Source organism: Chroicocephalus ridibundus, chromosome 1 (assembly GCF_963924245.1).
Source record: "Chroicocephalus ridibundus chromosome 1, bChrRid1.1, whole genome shotgun sequence".
Taxonomy (NCBI): Eukaryota; Metazoa; Chordata; class Aves; order Charadriiformes; family Laridae; genus Chroicocephalus; species Chroicocephalus ridibundus.
In genome coordinates, this window is record NC_086284.1 from 1,937,163 (window position 1) to 1,956,047 (window position 18,885).

Genomic DNA, 18,885 nt, shown 5'->3' on the forward strand with positions numbered 1-18,885 from the left:
TCTTTAATAGAAATTAAGATGTTAAGTAGTGCATTGTCTTCACAGTTCTGCCCATTTCTGCCCATTTGGACGCTGAGGATCGCATACGTGCACTACAGGGTTAATGTACTGCTTAGGACATCTGTAGTAAGATGGAAGGAAAACAAGAAAAAAAAAGCCAAGATTTATATTAGAGAGGACAGGAGAATTTATCGACTGAAGTGTGTTTATCTCCATGCTCATTTTTCATTTTAAGAGGTGTAAGCATAAACCATCATCATTATCACTTAAAACTAGCCAAAGCCAGGAAAAAGGTCCAAAGGTCCGATTAAGGTCTTAATTGCACAACTGCAGATGGTTTTTGTCCGGACGACAGTGAAGTCTCTCGCTGCTGAAGAGTAACATTGTGAGAGCATATGTCAAGGAAGTAAACTGTGACAAAAGGAACCTAGTGACAGATGACAAAGTAAGCAAGGGACTGACAGCCAGGACGTATGGATCCCGTTCCCAGCTCCATCGCTGTCGGAGTATGTGACCATGAACAAGAACCCTCTGCATGTCCCTCCATCTGTAACGTGCCTGAGAAAATATGGAGTTAGCACAGTGGCATTAACCACGTTTATATAAAAAAACCAAAAAATTAAAAAAATTCTTTGAACTTTTCTGCGTGGGGCAGGCTGCAGTATTAAAGATTTTTAAGACCAGAGAGGATCCTACTGCAGGAATCTGCTGTTTTGTGGTGGCATGCGATCATCTGTGGTGTTTTGTCTGTAACCTTAGGTCTTGTATTTGTTAGCGGTGAATAGAAGAATGCTGGGGCTGCTGCATCTGGAGCAGACTTTTGTGAATCCTTGTGGATTAAACACCAAGCATATAATTGCTTGCAGTTGTGAAAGGCTGGCACGATGATCCCTGTGGTGCCTTCAAATCCCATGGTCGGACCCAGTTTGATGTCCTGTATAACGCCATATAAATTGAGCCCATAACTTCTGACCGAGCTAAAGCATACCTTTATAATGTATATATTTTACTGTATTACTCTAGAGACAGTATCACTCCATATATGTATGCACATATACACTTTCCATAGAGCAATAATACCAAGAAGAGCAGTCCAAATCTACAGCAGATGAAAACGTTCTATCCCCTTCTAGACGGGGAGCTCACCACAGCTCTCTCTGATCCAGTTGGCCCAGACTCTTCTATAGCACTTGCAGTTTTTCTGTATGTCCATATCAAAACTTACGGCCCCTGTTGTGTTAGGCTTCTTGTGTCATGACGAACTTAAATTAACAGCCTGCATCAAAGGATGGGATATAGTCTCTGCAAAATCTAATAAACCAGGAGACACACGGCTGGACAATGCCAAGGATTCTCAAGGTATGTGGTTTGAAAACCGCTACAGTGTAAGTTTGTAACTGCAGCTCAATTCATTTCCTGAGAGGAAAGATAATGCCATAAAAGAATAGACAATATAAGGTCCCTCTTTGTATGTCAGAGATTCATTCTCTGGTAAGTTTAAAGAGTATTTCATTGGCATTCTCTTAGATGCCAAACTGTTAAATGCAATGCCACGGCACAAAGAAGTTACTTAAATTACTGGAGGAATAAATTAGCTCTTATAACACGCTTTGAAACTTCAATTGCATTCTGTAGCAACCCGCAAATCCCCATGTGTATATAGAATCCCACTCCACAAACCATTGTTTCCTTCCTGCTGCTGAAAAACAGCTTAAATAAAATCCTCTGAGTTCAATGCTGAATATAAGTGTGCATTTCATTGCTTTTACAGCTTCTTTGTAACACTCTTTCTAGTTTTTTAATCAAGAATTTAACCATTGCTTCTATCAAATTTGCATTCAAGAGAGGCTTGCATGTTAGACAAAGTGCATTCATGTGCATCTGACAGCAAGCGCTCTGCATCTTGGACATAACGAATCTAAATCAGATTCAAGCTTTATTTTTGCAGCGCCAGGTAAATTTTAGAAACCCCACACTTGTAATTTGTCTCTCACCAAGTTGCACAAAATAAGTTTGATGGCTATTGTCAGCCAGTAGGAGGTAACAGATGAGAAGTCCCCTGGCAAGGCACTATTCAGTGTCTGCACAACAGCAGGGAGACAATTCATGGTGCAGAGAAAACCTTATTTTTACTTTTATAAATATACAACACATGCCTGCTCCGAGAAGCATATAAGCTAGAATTTTAAAATGAAGGAAATAAAGTATGTGAAAGAGTCAACGCAGTAATAATGAAGTCAAGCCCATATATATGTGTGTGTGTATATATACGCCTTCCTGTGACAGTGCGTGCATGAGCTAAAAATGCTGAAAATGCTGTGAGCTCGTTAAGAATAACCCTTCTCAAAACCTTGTCCTATATCCTCAGCGGCCAATAGTGGGAGATCCTATCTGCAGCCATTTCTGCAGCCCATTTAGAAATGAGCTACTGGAGACGCAGAGCTTCCCTCACTCCCCGTCTCGTGCTTCTTACCAGCCCATCGCAGAAGAGGTCTGCAGGAGTTCCCACCTTTGCCACTTGACCTGTTGCGCGGCCCCAGGCGAGCGATGTCTCCGTTTCCCTGCCTACGTCTGTTCCTCTTGCATATACAGACCGTAAACTTCTACCGAGGGGTTACCGTGCAAGGCCCCAACCATATTTCCAGGTATTCTTGAAATTGAGATAATAATTATATCAATTCAGGGTGAGGAAAAGAAAACAGAGCTCTCTTCTGACAGTTCACACACAGCTTTATGGTTTTGTCTTGACCCTCGATCCAGCACTGATGGGTAGAAGACAGATGTACCAAGTCGAGCTTTATATGGCAACTCTCTCCCAGGGATATTGTGGACGTTGTGCCCCCAGCCAGAGGCTGAGCTAACAACCTGGGGAGCTTTCTGGATTTCAGACTGCTGTTTTGGGAGAACAGTGTCTGACAAGTCCCAAAGCAAGCTATGAAGCCCCTTTGTTTTGTTGTGCTTTGAAACAGTGTCAGGCAGGAGAAGCTGATTTACTTTTGAGAAAACTGTGTGAAATCCTTTCAATGATAATGAGTTAATTCAGTTAGCTCACTGTGAGCTACTCAGGGGCACTAGTTAAAAAAAAAAAGGTGTTCTGCTCATGTCTGTACAAAAAGAGGCTGTGGTTTGCGAGTTCTGAGAAGGTGCCTTGAAAAACATTAAGAAGCAGAATAAAATTCCCGTAGTGTCTAGAAAATCGGAGCCCATCCCAAAGAAGTGCCACATTTACCTTCACCCACTCAGGTCCAATGTCGGGAAATAACAATTCCCCACATCATTCAGGAACAGACCAAAGCTGTCAGCCTGGCCAGCAGTCCCGTGGCGTGGGAAAGGCCTTTTAATGTCTTATTTCCTCCTCCTACAGCTTCTCTGCCTTTTATCAAGCAAGCGCGGACCATAAATTTGTTTTTCATTATTAGTGTCTGCCTTCTATGGTAGCTGTGCTGATGTCTGCTCTTTTGCATCTTGTCTTTAATAGTCCTTAATCACCTACTTCTCCTCTAATGCAAAATTAAGTAAAGTCTACCAGAAGGTTTAGAGGGTTAGGAGGCTGCAAGCTACACGGTTGGTAGCTACAGAAGCCAGCATTGTCCTGCCCTTTTCTCAGACAGGGAAGTATTATATCTTCAGAGTTTGCTGCTGTCGTGGTTTCGGCTGCGATGGAGTTGACTTTCTTGCTAGCAGCTGGTGTAGTGCTGTGTTTGGGGCTGGGATGGGAATGGTGTTGATATAGCACACCGGTGGTTTTGGGTGTTGCCAAGCACTCAAGCCCTTTTCTGCTCCTCACCCCACCCCGAGAGCGAGTAGGCTGGGGGTGCACAAGGAGTTGGGAGGAGACACAGCCGGCACAGCTGACCCCAACTGACCAAAGGAATATTCCATACCACAGGATGCCATGCTCAGTATATAAAGCTGGGAGAAGGAACGGGAAGATGTTCGTAGCTATGGCATTTTGTCTTCCCAAGTAACCATTACGTGTGATGGAGCCCTGCTTTCCTGGAGATGGCTGAACACCCGCCTGCCGATGGGAAGCGGTGAATGAATTCCTTGTTTTGCTTTGCTTGTGTGCGCAGCTTTTGCTTTATTTATTAAACTGTCTTTATCTCAACCCATGAGTTTTCTCTCCCCACGACACGGACAGATGAGTAAATTTAAGTGATCAGTTCTGCAAAAGACCAAATAAAAGTTATTCTTGCCTGGGTTGATCTAAAGGTTCAAATCTTTTTCAGTTAAAATTTTGGAACTTTTGTTGTTAAATGCATTATATCTAGTAAATGAAACTCAAAAGTAAATTCACACAGTGAAAAATCTAGGAAAATCTGTTCTCAGTAAATTATTTTCTTATAATTGATTTTTAAATACAAAATTGTGACAAGTTAGTGTTTCAACTTCACTGAAAAACTGCAACATTTCTGTAGAAATTAAAATATTCTGTGATAACACCCATTCTCAACAGTAAAATGTCATCACTCTAAAAAAAAGATTGTATTCATATTAATAGTTTACATTTTGATAGGCCTTTATGTATTTCCAAAAAGTTGTAAATTTAGTCCATTGCAGGTCTGAAATCCTCCCACATTATTTGTTCCACCTACTTACAGTGACAAAACGAGGGATTTTTTCCAGCCCTGAAATTCTCTTTCCCTCTCTCGCGGGGCTCGTGTATGTGTCCAGCTGTCACGAGGCATAGACGATACAACATTCAACATACAAGGAAACCTTTTCTGTCTGCAGATACTGGGTTAAAAACACCAACATAGCTTGTGAAAAATTTCCATTGAATACGTTCCAGGTTATAGTGTACATTTTTTGGAAAGACTGTCTCTGTACCATTTGGAATGGAGTTTTTCCTTTATGAAAGAGGCCGTGATGAAACCCATGCATCACCTCCCAGGTGTTTTCATAACGCCATTAATACACGATGGGTTTGAATTCTGGCAATTCAAGGTGCCAAAGCTACTTGTTAGTGAACCAGCTCAAACAAAACTAACTGGCACTCTTTCTGCTGCTCACAGCAGAGATGACAAGGACATGGACCCCAAACAGACATTCTGCATGTAGTCTAAAATAGTTTCAGTTAACTCTTAGGCGCACACAGTCAAATTATACTGAAGTTGAGTTCTGTACTTCTCTTACAGCGTTTTCAACATGAAATGGCAGCTGCTTTTTCCAAGAGGCATGCAGTACTTTACAAAACAGGCAAAGTTGGAACAGGAAAGATGGGGAGGGACTCGTGATCAGGAAGTGTAGTGATAGGATGAGGGGTAATGGCTTCAAACTGGAAGAGGGTAGATTTTGAGTAGATATTGGGAAGAAATTCCTTACTCAGAGGGTGGTGCGACACTGGAACAGGTTGCCCAGACAAGTTGTGGATGCCCCATCCCTGGAAGTGTTCAAGGCCAGGTTCAAGGCCAACTTGGCCTTGAACACTTTCCAGGTATGTATATGTAATATACATAATATATACCACATATGTAGTATATAGTATATACGTTATGTATGTATATAAAAGGAGGCTGAGGGGAGACCTTGTCGCTCTCCACAACTACCTGAAAGGAGGGTGTAGCGAGGTGGGAACTGGTCTCTTCTCCCAGGTAACAGGTGATGGGACAAGAGGAAACGGCCTCAAGTTGCACCAGGGGAGGTTTAGGATGGATATTAGGAAAAGTTTCTTCACTGCAAGGGTCATCAAGCATTGGACCAGGCTGCCCAGGGAAGTGGTGGAGTCGCCATCCCTGGAGGTGTTTAAAAGACAGGTAGATGTGGTGCTGGGGGACATGGTTTAGTGGTGGGTTTGTCAGAGTTAGGTTGATGGTTGGACTCGATGTTCTTAAAGGTTCTTTCCAACCTAGACAATTCTATGATTCTATATACAGTTCAGTGTGTATATAGATTTTATACACAGAATATATAGACTACACGTATACTGAAATGCCGAAGTGCCCACCGATGCTCGCCCTCCAGAAGGAGGGATGTCTGACAGGTCCTTCCAAAGTGCTTCCTGACGACCAGCAGCTCCTCCGAGCACCTTCTTCACCCTGTCCCTCTCCCTGTCCCCGTCCTGCTGGGGATCCCGCTCTTTGCACAGGCCCCAACCCCGGGCGCTGCCGCCCCTACCCTGGGGCCGGCATCGGGGCTCCCCGCAGCGCGGAGCCCAGGCCCTTCCCTCACGGTGCCCTTCCTTAAGGTTAACGGAGAAAACGCAGATCCTCCAGGAGAGAGGACCCCGCACCGCGGCGGCGGGGCGAGGGGCTCCCTCAGGCGCCGCCATGGCGGGAAGGCGAAGCCCCGCTCCCCTCCGGCCGGAGGTGCCGCCGCTCTGTCCCCCCGCCCCGGGCGGCGGCGGCGGCGCCGGCTGTCCCCGGCGGAGGCGGGGCCCCGGCGGGCACCCCCACCCCTCAGCCGCCGGCTGAGCCTTAACAGGTAGCGGAGGAGGCGCGACCGTTGTGGGGTCGGGATCTGCTTCCCGGGTTTCCTTTCGTTTCGGCGGGGACCGTTAGGGGCTGGGCCGGGCGCACCTGGGCCGGGCCCGCCCTCTCGCCGCGCCCTTCCCGCCCCGCCGGGTCCCCGTCTCTCGTTAACGTCGTCTCTGCCCGCAGGAGCCGGGGCGATGGTGCCGGTGTGCGGCGGGGCGGGCGGCCGCCTGCTGCGGATGGTCGGGGCCGGCTGGAGGCCGCATCTCCTCAGCCTCAGCCGGGGCCGCAGCTGCTCGGCGGGGGGGAGCTTGGCCGCCCCCGGCAGGGCCCTGGCCCTCAAGAAGCGGGGCTACGACATCACCAGGAACCCCCACCTCAACAAGGTGGGTGCCGCCGGGGGCTCGTCTTCCAGGGAGAGGAGAGGGGCCCGGCGGGGTGGGGGGGAGGTAGGGCATCGCAGGTGTCCCCGTTGGTGGGTGGGTGTCCCTGCAGCGTTGTCCGTGACCATGCCCAGGGTTCAGCCCCACGCCAAAAAGGGGGTGAAATATGGGGGGAGCAGTCGTGGATCGATCTGGACAGAGCGTGGGGGGAGTTTTATAGGTGGCTTCCTTGGGAGCCGGTCACCTGCCTTCCCGGCCTCCACCCTGGCGGTAGTGGCACTGGAGGAGCTTCTGTCGGGCAGAAGTGCCTTTGGCGGGGACCCGAAGCCATTCACCTGAAATCACAAAAAAGTGGGAAGGAGAAAGCATGGCCTGTCCTTAAAAATCCAATACCAAAACCTGGGGTATTTTGATAGACGTTGTATTACATGTGTGGCAGTGGAACCGGTCACTGAACACCTTCATGTCAAAACAAGCATGTGTGGTTCTTCTTGTAAATCTTCCTTCCGTGGCATATCCATAGCAATGCGTTTTCTGCTACCGAAGCAGTATATTTTGCTGGGATGAAGATATATTCATGATCAAAACCGAGGAAACCTCAACACTTTTTTTTTTTTTTTAAAAAAAAGGGGAAAAAAAAATCCCCAAAAGCTTTAGGAGAAGGTTTTTCAACAAAGTCTGCAAGGTGTGCAAAATGAGAAGCCCTGTAATTTAGCCCCCCACTACTTTTTCCATACCTTTCCATAATTTGAATGGGGAAAAAAAAAAAATCTGGATGCAGATTTTTGGGATCAAATATGTCAGATTCAGGAATGTTGCGTTGCAGTTTCTTGTGTTAATATTGCTAGGAATAATTTTGAATACATTAATTACCTTAAAAATAAGCAGATATTAAACATGGTATTGATAGTTGATGGGACCATGACTGTTTGCCATCTGCTTGGTGTGTAGTTATCTGGTATATGACCCTCCTGTGTCTTCTTCTGGACTGGAGACTCTGTGGATGACAACTTCTACTTTTTGTAGTAAAGTAAAGATAATTTTAATTTACACTGTACACGGGGCTGTGTCTCCTGGTACCGTTTCAGCATCCATAGAGGTGCACTCCGAAGGACCAAGGCACACAATGGCACAGGATGAGACTGAATTCGCAACAACTTTGTAGGCAGTCTGGTTTGAAATATTATACAGTGCATGTCCCTAAGACTGAAGAGAAGAGGAATTGCCAACTGTCTCATAAGCAACAGTAATTAATCAGCATTAAGAGGTTTTGATGGGTTTTTCTTCAACATCTGGCTTGTTCTCTTTGGTGTTCAGTGACAGTTATAATGAGTAACATAGCTAATGTTTCTAGTAGTCTTGGATATATCAGTTCAAACCAAAAAATTAATATTTTTATCTTTGCTCAGTGTAATGCAATAATAAAACACAAACAGTTGAATGTATCATGTTTTAAATTGATCTGGCTACCGCAGAAGTAGACTTTGAACGTCCCATTTGATAATTTTCAGAACTGAGGCTTTTCTAAAGTGTTTTTCCCCCTTCCAGTGAAATCAAGTATTTTTCATTAAATCTAAATGAAATTTTGGTTCATGTGGAGACAAGGGAAGAAAACTGCTTTGGTTGGAGGTAAAATGTACTTCTATAAATACGTTTAATTGACTGTGAGAAATCTCCTGGCTGGTTCTCCAGCCTGGATGTTTGCTGTTTATGTTGTTATGTTCCTCGGTCAGTACAGACCTTACGAGCATTGATATAGTCACCTACAGAACATCCAAGTGAGGACAGAAATGACTGACATCTGTGGTAAGAGATACGGCCTGCCTGTTTATGCACCTAGCTAACTAGTAACTAGTCATTAGTAAGCACTCGGGCCCTCTCCCTAAACTTTCTTAAACAGGCTTCTATTTCTCTGCCGTTCTTAACAGTTTGTTGATTATTTAAGGAATTAACTGTGTTCAAATGAAATGAGAGAATTCAGTCGGTTCGTGTGTGGTGAAGGTATGACTGGCGGCCCTTTGGTCTGCTGTGCTGCAGTGGTGTAGGTCAGAATTAGGGATCTCAATAGCTTTTCAGCTGTTGTACTCTCGTTACAGAGTAATTACTGTTCACCTCTTCTGTGGCTAAATACGGGCATGGGGTCATTGCCCATTTTCTGCAGTGGATCTTGCTTTAATCTAAGCTTTCATCTGATCGAAGGCTGCTCTGGTCTGATAGTCCTTACATCTCTCCAGGAACCTTTGAAAAAGCCTTTTAAAGCCAGGGTTTGGTCAGCGAGTGTTTTGCTGCTTTATTCAATGCCCTGTCTGTATTATAGCTTTTGGGTGAAGTTTAAAGTGTTAATCTAAAGCTATGAAGTGTGTGGTATTTATTCAGTGAAGAAGACTATATCCCTCCAGCAGCATCACGGACAGATTTACGGTCTGAGGTCATTGATCCAAGTCGTTGCTTCCTTACTAAGTTGAAAGTGCTTTGAAGAAGAAGCAGACTTGGAAGTCGCTGCTGCCAGGTCCTCTGTAATACCCTTAATATCAGTAAAAGCAGGCTGTCCTCTGAGAAGCTCCTCGATTTTCCAAATCTGCCTGAGAAGAAAAAAATAAATAGAAAAACTGGTGACTGATGTAAGAAATTTGCTGCTGTTTCTTTCCTTTGGTCATTGTTTACTATGTGAAGTTGGCTGGTTTTTCTGATGTAAAGAAACTGAACTCCTAAGTATTCATCAAGGGTTCCAACACTGGATGAAGCATGGGCTGTAAGTGAGTTATCTCAATCCTTAAATTATTTGGCCAATCTGTGCATTGCATTTAAGAGCTTGCTTGAGTAGGCATTTTGGGGAAAATTTAGAGGGGAAGAGCTGTCTTGCAGTTAAGGCAAGACTGCGTTCCATCTCTGAGACTGGCTTTGATTATGTCTCAGGCTTTCTGTGTGACATTGGGGAAGTCACACGCAAGGAAATCTTGTAGCTTAAATCCTCAGACAGTGGGAGGAACTTTAAAGACAGAACTGGTTATGCTTCATCTGCGCTCATGAGACTTTAAGCGCACTGCATGTTTCTGTACTACTCAAATACTGTTTTCCTTCTGTTGCAAAGTATTCCAGCCCGTGATTGATCCAAGGGCAAGACTCAGGAAATGTCAGCATTTTTCTGAGGGATACTTGCAGTCTTAAAAGGCGACAGCAATTGTTCTCAGTTGACAGAACAGTCTCGGAAATAATAGGAGGATAAAGAAGAGCTTGTTGCATATTTTCATGAAGTGCCTCATGAAGCAGTTCTTTGCCTGCCTTTGAGTGCTGCAAAATTGGAAAATCTAACAATTTTAACTATGTCAGATAACCACAGAGAACCTGTGAGATTGTTCTGTGACGATCCAAGTACAAGGTGGATTCCAGGAGGCTTTGTTAGAAGCCTTGGCCACGTGTGAGTGAGTGACTTGCTGACATGGCAGCAGCAGTGCTGGACTTGCTGAGAGACAAGTCTTCTACTGTGGGGCCTCAGCCTTGTGAAAAGCTAATTCAGCACTCGGACGCTGGGAGGAAAGATGAGGCACCTCTTACCCACTACCTTATTTATTAAAGTTGCCTTCTGTTTGGTGTGGCCAAGGCTGTGTTGTGTCCTTTCTCTGTCACTGCTCTCAGTTCTGAAGATTTGTACAGTTCTGCTCATCTCAGATGTGCTGTTCATGATTCCCCGCTTCTTCCAGGGACTCTGTCAAATTCGTGTGCCCTCTCTGTGTTTTAACAAACACAGACTGAGATGGACAATTCCCAATTTGACCACACACCTGTAGGGACCCAAAAGGGACCCAAGGCTGAGGGGAGACCTTATTGCTCTCCACAACTACCTGCAAGGAGGGGGTCAGTCTCTTCTCCCAGGTAACAGGCAGTAGGACAAGAGGAAGCAGCCTCAAGTTGCACCAGGGGAGGTTTAGATTGGATATCAGGAAAACTTTTTACACTGAAAGGGTTATTAATCATTGGAACAGGCTGCCCAGGGAAGTGGTTGAGGCAGCATCCTTGCAGGTATTTAAAAGATGGGCAGACATAGTGATTAGTGATATGTTTTAGTGATGGTTTTTGTCAGAAGTGCCTCATGAAGCAGTTCTTTTCCTGCCTTTGAACGCTGCAAAATTGGAAAACCTAAAAATTTTAACAGTTAGGTTCCAAGAGTTAGGTTGATGGTTGGACTAGATGATCTGAAAGGTCCCTTCCAACCTAGACAATTCTATGATTCTCTGAAAAATCTTGTCTTGTTCAAAATCAGCTGTAACTTTGGTGACATCTGACCGCACTGCTCAATCGGAAGGTTGGCGACACTTCACTCATGCATTTTTCTGGAAGTCCTAATTTTGAGATAAATCATGGCCTCCTTGGAGATCTGCCATCACAAACAGGTGCAGAAGTGGAAGTCACAGTCTGTCTTCAGAGTGGCAGGATACTGTCATATTTGAAGGGTTGAGATAATACACAAAACTTTTCTACAAAGTGCAGTGCAGGGATCAGAATTTGGGGTCTTCTGGATAATACCCTGTGCTTTTTTGATGTGCATGCACGCTCTCTGTTGCTTTTCATGGAATGTGTCATAACGAATTAAAAAAAAAAAAAAAAAAAAAAAAATCAAAATTACCAGCCTGGATCTCTAAGAGTGAAGTGAAACTTTAAAGAATCACTGTAGGTTTCTGCGGTGTTTTTGGAACGTACTGCTGCACACATCATTAAAATGCAGAAAGGTTGTTTGTCTTTCAGCTTTGTGGTGATCAGAATTGAGCTAACTGAGGGTTCTTTGAACATGGTGTCAGTAATTTGCCACTGCAGCTGAGGAAAAACTGATCCAGTCTTGCACGTGGCTGTACTTGGCAACTGTGGTGAAAATTAGCTGGATTTGTAAAATGATTGCATTTAAACAAAATTAGTAATGAGCACAGGAACTGTGTGTCTGAAATGGCAGTTGGCAAGATCAAACTGAGGCAGGATTCTGTTTTCAAATTAGTAAATCTCTCTAAATCCACAAGGTTTTATTCTTACAGTTGGAGTCTCCGGTTGAATTGACCTGATAAGACCGTAAGAGTTTCTAGGGATATCAAACAAGACACTTCCATGGGCAAACCCTGAAGCGCGTGGGCCTCTTCAGACCCAAGCCAAACCACAGCTGAGAGACAGCTCTTCATCAGAGCTGTCATCTTCTTCAGCTCTAACTAAATGAAGCTCTAGAGCTTCATCTTCTTCAGCTCTAACTCTTCTAGAGTTGAAACGTGAGTGAGCTGGAGCACTGTGCAAAGTGATGAGCCTTCGATGGTGTCCAGAGCAGAGAGGCTGTTTTCATGGTTTTCCCTGTTCTTTATTTCATCAGTCAAGCCCAGGTGTATCGCCAGTGACTTCAGTGGAAGCAAACTCCAAGGACATGAGCTTTGGCCCGGTATTTTGGCAGATGTGGTGGTGTTCTGGAAATATGATTGCTCCGTTAGCTTTGTTTTGGCCTTCATCCTGGCGTGTGGAGTTTCATTTTTGTTTGTTTGGTGATAATGTCAAACATATTTTTTTTTGAGTCCAAAGTATCTTTTGGCAATGGCATTTTCTAATGTTTTGGTACCGAAGAACTTGTCGTTACGGCATGGTCAGCAAACTAAGCCCAAGCTAAATCTGTTGGTGCTTCTGGTCTTGGCAGCAGCTTGAAAAAGCCCCTTTGCTTCCTCAGCTTGGATTCCAGTCCCCCTCCCTTATCATGCCAAACCAGGAGGCCATCTGCCTTCCTGTCTCTCTGCATAATCTCTTGCCAACGCCTTCTCTGTCCCCTTCGGGATGCCACTAACGCTTTGGAATAGAGCTCTTGTGGAAAAGCTTGGGAGAGTGGAGGAAGCCTGTTGCTGCCAAGGTGAGAGGGATGCTGGTGCAGACCCAGGTTGGTTCTTGATTGCCTTCAGCCCTTGTAACTTCATTGAGAGGTCTTGGAAGTATTGGTTGGGCACCTTTTATAAGTGCTGAGTTTATGCTTGCAGTCACTGTAAGATTTTAATAAAAATAAATTGCGTTTGGTCCAAAATGCTTACTTCTGATTTCTGAGCAGTTTATGTTCTAAAAATACCTTTAAAATTGCCTTTAAATTGTGGAAATTAATCAGATTGGCAGATACTTATGTTGCTTTCTTTTTATCATGCCCTTTCTTTTAGAGAAGCCTTAATCCTTACAGCAGGCATGTTTTGGTAGGGCAGAGAATGTAGCTGTTCTTCCACAGGATGGACTAAGTTTTTGGCAGTTGAAAAAGAATTGCACTTAAGTAACAGAAACTGTTTGATAAGTAGTATGAAAATTGATATCATCGCAGTTAGAATGCATCCAGGGCTGAATGTTACAGCTTGTTCAGCGTTCTGTTCATTGCGTCTAGTGAAATGTGTGGCAACCAACCAGTTGATGACTTTGGAAGCACTGTGGATGTTGGCGGGAAGACTGAGCACATTATATGTGGGGCTGGTCCGGTAAACAGCCCCCACTCCACTGACCTCAGCAGGCTTCAAGCCTTGCCCCACGTTAAGTAGTGTGACATAAATGTTACTGATGTTAGAAACTGTGTGCTGCTGTATGTTGAGTCACTGGTGCTCGTCAGAATTAGTGATGATTTAACTCAAGCTGCTGGAGGACAGTGCTAACTCAAGAAGTGAAGAGCAATAGTTTGTGGCTTGGTTTTGATTTCAGGTGGATTTGCCATGCAGTAAGGTACCTACTAGAGATGCATCTGGCAGCTTTGCAGGGCTGTGTGGCAGCTTGACCCCTGAATCTTTGGTTTTGGTGTGTCATAGATCTGGCACTCGCTGAACAAAACTGAACAAATTCCGTTTGACTTGATTTTGGATGAAGAGAATGTAAATTGAATTCCTCTTTAGCTTCTGTTAGCAGTCACCTCCAGAAGAACACTGCAGCTGCTGTTATGGCATTCGTGTAGAGGTGAGAAAGGAAAGGTGGGTGTTTAATGAATAACTGCACGCTATCGATACCTCTTGCTGAACAGGAAAGTTGTGGTTGTTTATAATGTTTAGGCTCCTCCAGGGCTTTGGGATAGTTTTCTTTCTCTGACTTGCTGTAAGTGATGCTGATTTATCTTCCTGCCCCCCCACAACTTACCGGGCAAACATCTGCTTTTGGCAGCTCTGCTGTGGTTTCAGCATTTTACTCATTCTTCGCTTCAAAGAGTGCCACTGCCAGCACGTGCCCCCGTGCAGACAGCACCCAGGCATTTCCAGCACCGAGTCCCTTGTGGAGTCAGGGCCTGGGCTGCCAGTGCATGTGCCTGCAGTAGCTGAAAGCTGGATGCTGCCCTGCATGGGGGAAACCTTGCCTGTACCTGGCTCTGATTCAGTGCCATGCAGGAGTACAGATTGTCCTGCTTTGCTATTGTTGGGGTGGTGGTTTGGGTTTTTTTGGTGGTTTGTGTGTTTTTGGTTTTGTTGTTTTGTTTTTTTTTTTTTTTTTAACCAAGGGAGCAGGGAGCTAAAAGGAAAAGGGTTATTTTAATTATCCTTGGGGTTCTGGATCCAGAAATATTCTTACACTGTCAAAACCTAGGAGACAAGTCAGTCTGAAAAAACAAAGTTTTTGCTTTGTCTCTTGCTTTTCTTCTGTTACCTATTCTTCTTTTTCTCACTGACTTATCAGACCTGCTGCCAAACCTTGAACAGCTTATTGTAGCTTTCATCCAAATAAATTCTTTTTGGGACAGACTTAGCTTTAGAGCTGTTATGAGCAGGTCAGACAGGCCTTGATACTTGGGGGAGAATAAACGCTGCGCTTTAATTCCCTTTCTTTCAATAGAAGGCTTAGCACAACAGCAAACTTGACTACTTTCAGCTTGTAATATGCTCTAGTAGAGATGATGAGTATGTTTTTAATTTTTAACCTCTCTTTGAGGCCCAGGGGTGACACTTGCTATCCATCTCCCCAAACAACATGACATTTTGACAAATGACTTATGTATTGTCAGTCTAATACAATATCTTTCTTTTAAAAATGCTTTAAAATGCAAAGCTTTTTATAGTTCTGCAGCTGGCAAACACAAAACTCGGACATAAACCAAGCAGACTATGGTTCTGACAAAGAAAGTAACGCCAACACAAAAGTTTTCTGCTTCTCTTCACTTTGCAGCTCTCTGTTGCATATTTATCTTTTTTCAACATGTGGAACTAGAACAGATTTTCAGTACATTTCTGTATTGTATATATAAAAAAGACCAGCTCCATATCTCAGAGCAATTTTTTTTCTGTGTGTCTAGCTTGTAAAGTGATGTCTGTTTTGTAGTATGTCCGTATGGATTAGCTCTGCTCAGCCTCATAAAACATGTAGTTAAGGCTTTACTGTGTTTCTCAACATAGGAAGGAATTAGTTATTTCAAGTACAGCAGTGCTGTGTTCTGGACAAGACATCTTGAACTTTGACTCTTTGGCTTGGCTGATGGATTTGTCACTTTGTCTAGTGGTTAAATTCATTATGGAAACTATTAAACTCTGTTTAATCTTCATTTGAAGGGTTTGATGTTAAACCGGCAGGTAATTTTAGCTGTGATTATTTGCAAATGAGAGAATGGATTATATGTGCCAAATCCTGTCATTTTTTGGAAGCGTCCAGATTCTTAAGAGTTTCTGTTGTCAGGATGGTCTAAGCATGTAGGCAGGGCAGGGGCTGGCGGGAGAGAGGATGTCTTTTGTTAGGCCAACTGGGGATTTTCATGTTCATAGCCCTTCTTCTAGCAACTCAGTATTTATTTTTTTTATCCACAACTAGATCAGTGGGTCCAATAAACAAAAAAAACCAACAAAAATCCCACCCAAACCCCAAAGCTATCCCTGTTACCCACTTCCTACCTCACAGGGAATTAGAAGTCTTCATGTTGCTATTTGTGCCTGTAGCTAATTGCTGGGATAAAACAACTGCATCTGTAAATCGGATCCCTTGATCACAACTATTGGAGGGACAAGGCCCTTCTCTCCCCTAATACTGTACAACAGTTTCTAAATCTAGCCGTAAAATGAGCCAAATAAAAATTACTTGCTGAAGTGCTAAGTGTGAATACTCTGGAAAAAAAACTAAATATAATCTAAAAATGTACTTCATCCCCCGCTAATTTGGATTTTTTTTTTTAAACAGACCCTCTTTAAATGCTAAAAACCTCTGGGAGAGCAAACCATTGGTGCTGGTGTGATGTGCACCAAGCCTGAGTTCCAGCAGACATTCTTGGAGGGAAGAGTTGTGCAGCAGTTGCAGGAGCATGAAAGACACTTGTACTAGTATAGTTCAGCAGTTCAGTTGGTTTCTGAGTGAGAGATGCAGTTTGGACAAGAGAATTTCAAATTATTTGAAGGGATGAGGATCTTGGGAAGAAGAATTGGAAACTTCTTCCCCCGGTGCCTAGCAGATGGCTTGGCTTGATGAGTGACAGTGATGGAAGGCAATGGTAAATGTGACCATGTGCTCCAGGTAGGGGAAAGAAAGCTTTCCAAGCATAAGTTCACACTGATGGTAATGTGGAATGGCTTGCGTTCTGCGGTGTCTGCTACTTTATACTCACTGGTGAATTCGCTTACATTGGTGTCTTAGAAGCTTGTCAAGTAAATCACATTCAAACACAAACTCAGTTGCTCAAAGGTAATGAAAGAATTTTTTTCCCCTCTCGGGTTTGGAGGATTTTCAGTGCACGTACTACTGGGACTTGTTTCTCATTGCACACATGCAAGAGATTCCTCTTAGGTTTGGTAAGTTGCCCAGGTTGTGATGTACAGCAGTATTTATTAGAAGGAGACATGTGTGACATGCCTTTCACTCCATGTGCTGATGCCAGCAGCCTTTACTGCCTTATGGCTGGGGGGAGCAGGGGGGAAATGCTTGCGACAGCACAGAGGTCTCCCTGAGCGTTGCTCTTTGGTTCCTAAGAGGCAGCACAGGCTTAAGCCATCGGGAGGCTGATTTCAACTTTGCATTGAGCCTTGTTTTTGAATTTAGGAATAAGCAACTGCACTGTTCAAGCTGTGAGATTATTTGATCGCAAAAGGATAAGATTAAAGGTAGCGTAGTGTGAAATTTCACCATCTTGCTCTTAGATAGTAATTAAAATGCAAACACATGTGAAAAACTGTGCTCACTAATTATTTCAGCGAAAATCTCAAAGCAAAAATGGCATTTGCCAATATCATCAGTTTCTACTCATAGAGAATCACATGAAGGCTCCAGCTGCTTCCATAGTTGTGTATGCTAAAAATCAAAAGTGCTCTTTAGTACTCTTTATTTTAGTGTCATCTGTCCAAACTCTTTCATCTTCCGTATGATCTTTGGAGCAACCAGCTCAGTGATGCCTTTCCAATGCCCAGAGCTGTCCTCTGGCATGCAGGCAAGGAGAGCTGGACATCTTCACAAGAGCTGCTGCAGGAAAAACGAGGACACTAAGCAAGATACCTTGGAGAGCTTGAAGCTGCCCTGGAGAGTTCCTGTTGTAGCTTAATAGAATTTACAAAAGTGCCTTTGAATTGTGACCTTCCAAATGTCCACTGGTCAAGGGTAACTGGGATTATGAAACCAGAATGAATGCATGACTGATGCTTGCTGAAACTGGGCCGTTCTCCCTAAGGACAAGTGTGTGTTTTGGATTTAACATGTTAATTGTATTTGAAGGTATAAGATGGCAAAGTCATTTCGCATATAAATAGGAAAGAAGCGATGCAAAGGTGCTGGAAAGCAGCAGCAAGACTCTGGCTGCTGCTGGAAAATAGGTTTGGTGTTGGCCACTTTTTAAAAGTTAATTGCATTTTAAAGATAAGCTTTAATGGATTTGGCAGTGAGAGTGCACCTGTAACCGGATCTTGTTGTTTTGTACGAGTGCCTTTCAGGTTTCTCTGCAAGGTCAAATGGCCTATTGACTGGCAGCTGGACCCGCTTTGCCTGTAGGAATGTAACTGGTATTTGGTGGAGCTGCAAAATGAGTTTTCCACTGAAGCCAAATATAAAAGTGTACGAGGGTGCAGCGGTTTCACTTCCTGCAAAGCTGGAAACCCTTGTAGCATTTATTAGGATTTCCTGCAGGGAAAGAGGGATATTAATCTTGTTTGTCTTACAGAATCATAATATTTGCACTGCGATTTGTAACACGGAGCAAGAAGTTCTCAATTAGTATTTCCTGAGGAACAGCAAATTCAGTAAAGTGGATGCTTTTAATTTTTTACATTTTGTCAGTGAATAAATAAAACAGCTCCCAGGACCTGAAATGTTCCACGGTGTTGGAGTAGGGAAGAAGAGCAGTGAAAGTGGTTACAGATCTACTAGGAAGCAATGAACTGCTGAAACCGTCCTCAGGTCTTTCTCGATGTCTTTGCTTGGCGTCATCAAAAGGTAATCTCTGAACTGTAGTACTGTATCAAGTGTGCTTGTAGAAGGCATAAATTTCAGTCTCGTTGATAAAACAGTCACTTGAGTCAGTTCACCACTGATTTTAATTTTCCTAGGGTTGCAAAATTTTTCTCAAACTCTCAGCTGGTTGCAGTGAACCCTGATTTGGGGCCCAACCCAAATTTGCCTGAAGTCCTGTGAGCCTCTTCCCTTTCAGGTTAGCAGTAATTTCATACTATGGGAAGTTGAGGCAGCATTGCTTTTTCCAGTCCGGGCAGAAGGATGCTGCTGGGAGAGGTGAGGCACTTGGGCTGAGGAGCCTCTAGTATGTGAGAGTTTCCAGTCTGCAGTGCGCGTGGTGGTGGGACCGTCTGAACACACAATTACTTTGTGTGTTCCAGATATTCCTCATCTCTGTTCTGGATTAGATGGGCCACATATCTGGGACTTCTGGGCATCCAGCATCGGTTTTGCATGTAATCTGTACATACGCAGAGGCTGCTCGTCTTTTGCCTGCATTGGATTTAATGTGAACTTGCAGATTAACTCTGCGGGTAAGACTGTAGCTCTGAGCCGACTTCTGGACTTTCAGAAATCCCAGGGCGATGGCCAAAGTCCTTATGCTTTTCCCCTCCAAAAAAGATCTAGCTGGAGACAGAGGGCATGCCTTGAGATACCGGTACGTGAGAGAGTAGATCTCAAAGCTCCTTCTTTAGAGAGACGATCTATAT

General features: G+C 44.0%; 1 protein-coding gene across 1 annotated transcript in view; it reads left to right on the plus strand.

Annotated features, from left to right (window-relative positions):
* Positions 1–6,398: 6,398 nt before the first annotated feature.
* The window catches only part of ME3 (malic enzyme 3), a 128,458-nt gene continuing 115,971 nt past the window's right edge, over positions 6,399–18,885 (plus strand). Inside the window, exon 1 of the mRNA XM_063325349.1 lies at positions 6,399–6,799. Within this exon, the coding sequence (XP_063181419.1) occupies positions 6,611–6,799 (189 nt within the window). The 5' untranslated portion in view covers positions 6,399–6,610. The remainder of the gene's footprint in view (positions 6,800–18,885) is intronic.